This window comes from Bidens hawaiensis, unplaced genomic scaffold (genome assembly GCF_021521415.1).
Source record: "Bidens hawaiensis isolate Kalapana, Puna unplaced genomic scaffold, B.hawaiensis_p1.1 tig00032774_1, whole genome shotgun sequence".
In the NCBI taxonomy this organism is placed as follows: Eukaryota; Viridiplantae; Streptophyta; class Magnoliopsida; order Asterales; family Asteraceae; genus Bidens; species Bidens hawaiensis.
The window spans coordinates 32997-35403 of NW_027495594.1; the positions used below are offsets into that span (position 1 = coordinate 32997).

General features: G+C 40.6%; 1 protein-coding gene across 1 annotated transcript; it reads right to left on the reverse strand.

Moving 5' to 3' along the window:
- Positions 1-1043: 1043 nt before the first annotated feature.
- Positions 1044-2177, reverse strand: LOC143584032 (fasciclin-like arabinogalactan protein 2). The gene is made up of 2 exons (XM_077066183.1): positions 1885-2177; positions 1044-1711 (listed from the first exon to the last, which is right to left on the reverse strand). The coding sequence occupies exons 1-2, from the start codon at positions 2042-2044 to the stop codon at positions 1044-1046; spliced, it is 828 nt and encodes a 275-aa protein (XP_076922298.1). The 5' UTR covers positions 2045-2177.
- Between the last annotated feature and the right edge of the window lie 230 nt (positions 2178-2407).

A 2407-nucleotide genomic window follows, 5' to 3' on the forward strand; every position in this document is an offset into this window, starting at 1 on the left:
TAGATTAAATTGCATTAAACATTTATAGTCTGGTCTGGTATAAACGAAACATATCTAACACAACCGGTTTTTGGTATAAACCGCAAACCAAAACGTTCACTACGGTTTGAAATTTTTGAAACCGATCAACCAGCCGAAAGTTTAAAAACCAACTGTGAAACTAAGCTGATGACTTTAAACGGTTACAAGGTTTTAAACTGAACCATAAACACTCATAATTGTTATGTGATTAACAGAGTTTGTGTTCAAACATCCGCCACATCACATGAACATCTGTCTAGCGTAATTAAAAACTAGTATCAATCAATCGGGTGACAACTAAATAATAACGCCTAACTAATGTTTAATAATAAATAACCATAAAGAAGAGTAGTTGGTACATCATACAAATACTTTCTATTTTATAAACAACACAGAAGTAATTACAATGAAAACAACCGAAAAAGAAAGACTCAATTATTTTTGTTTTAAGATAAACAACAAAATAAATATCATTTAATCATAAATTAAAAACAAAAAATAAGAAAGAGAATTCTATTCCTGAAGAGCAAATCCCATGAGAGACCCATGATACCCACCGTCACTTTATCACACCGACACTCAAAAAAAAGAAAATCAAACCAAAACCAACCACATCAAACTAAACACCATAACCACCACCGGTGCCACCAGCCTTCCACCACCACTTGCCGTCTGATCCGCCGCATCATCGTCGCTATAGTAATCATCAGACCCCGGGCCTGGCGCGTCGGCATCATCTCCGAGGAGTCTCCCTTCTTTGCCGCCTTCTTTTTCTTCTTTGCGCCCTTGGGGGCTGGTGCGGGCTCATCGGCTTCAACCGTTCCTTTAAACAACTCTCTCGGCAATAAAACCTAATTAGACACAATGTAATTAAACAAATGTTGGAGCTATTAAGAGGCCTGACTATTAATTGATCACCACTAAATCCATAAGTTTTTAAAACTTATCTATTAAAAGACTTTACAAAAATAAATATTAAAACATCTTTTTAATTTTTAACTAAACCAAATAATATTTTTTTATTACCGATTCAGAGATAGTCTTTTAATAGTATCACAGCTGCCAAATAGTCCCAATAAAGTTTTACTACCCTTATCGATCGTGTAAATCGCAATTGGCTCCGCATCAACTACCGTCCCATCAATCGTCGCCGTTACAACCTTCGTCTTCAACGTAACATCGTTACCGTCATTCTGCACCGTAAAATCGTACTTCTTCGCTCCTTCCGTCGCTAACGTGTTCATCAACCCGTTACTCGATCTAAGCATACCTAACGAGTTATACAACGGAATCCCGTGGTAAAGCAACAACGACGTCTTCTCCGAAGCCGTCAGGTTCTTATATTTTGGCGCGAAAGCAGAAATTGCATCATCTCCCGGACAAAAAACCGTTACACCGCTTTCGACACTGCTTAAGAACGTTCCGATTGCACCGGAAGTTGTTAACAGGTCGTAGAACGACTGGCAACCTTCTCGTTGTAACAAGGAGGTTAAATTTAGATCTGGAGCGGCCGTTGGGGCTTCGGCTTCAGGCGATTGTAAAACGGAGCTGATTTGAATGACGGAGATGTTGTACGCCATCTCCTTGATCGATTTGACGTAAACGGCGTCGGTTTGGGACGGGTTGTCTTCCGGAGTGAACCGGACTTTGCCACCTTTGACGTCGGTGATGTGGACGTATCCGGTGGTTCCTGTGTAAGATGGTAAATAATTGATTAATTTTCATTCAATGTAGGATTACATTATACACAGTGACACTAAAATAATTGTTTATTTTAATATTTAGCATTAAAGTGTCACACTAAAACCTTAAATACTATATTCTCTTTTCTGTTTGGGTCTAATCTTTATCCTATATCTATACCTGGTGCTTCACCAGTGGCCTGGTATAGTGTGGCGGTGGTGGTGGAGCCCTTGGTGACCTGGTGGAGCTTTTTGGACCCGAAGTAATCGGCGAAGACGTGGAGTGAGAGGATGTTTTTCATGGTTTGGAGAGAGTAGCCTTTGGCGACAAGCGACGACATTGCGGCATTGTCTACTGCGCAGACGGTGATGGTTTGCCTGCGGTTGATCTCATTGGCGAGGTGAGTGATGGTGAGGTAGTGGTTGAAGGTTGAAAAGGTCGAGTCTGAGGCGAGAATTTTGGTGATGTTGTGGGCGGTGATGGTGGTGGAGATGGAGAGGAGGAGGAGGAATTCGAGGGAAGTCGAAATTAAACAGGACAACTTAGTTAGGCTCTAGCTTGATTTTGAAGTTAAACAAGCTTAAGATCGAGCCAACGAGCCGAGCCATGACTTGAGCCGAGCTAAAGTCGATTTTGGCTCGGTTACAAAAATGATTCAAATAAGCTCAGGATGTTACAAATCAAATTTTTATAGCTAGTTTTA

What these genes read in the sequence shown, in the direction of transcription:
- LOC143584032 (XM_077066183.1), bottom strand. Translation starts at nt 2,044, where the DNA reads ATGTCGTCGCTTGTCGCCAAAGGCTACTCTCTCCAAACCATGAAAAAC. An exon ending in GGCCACTGGTGAAGCACCAG is followed by an intron (nt 1,712 to 1,884) that starts GTATAGATATAG and finishes CATCTTACACAG; the next exon opens with GAACCACCGGATACGTCCAC.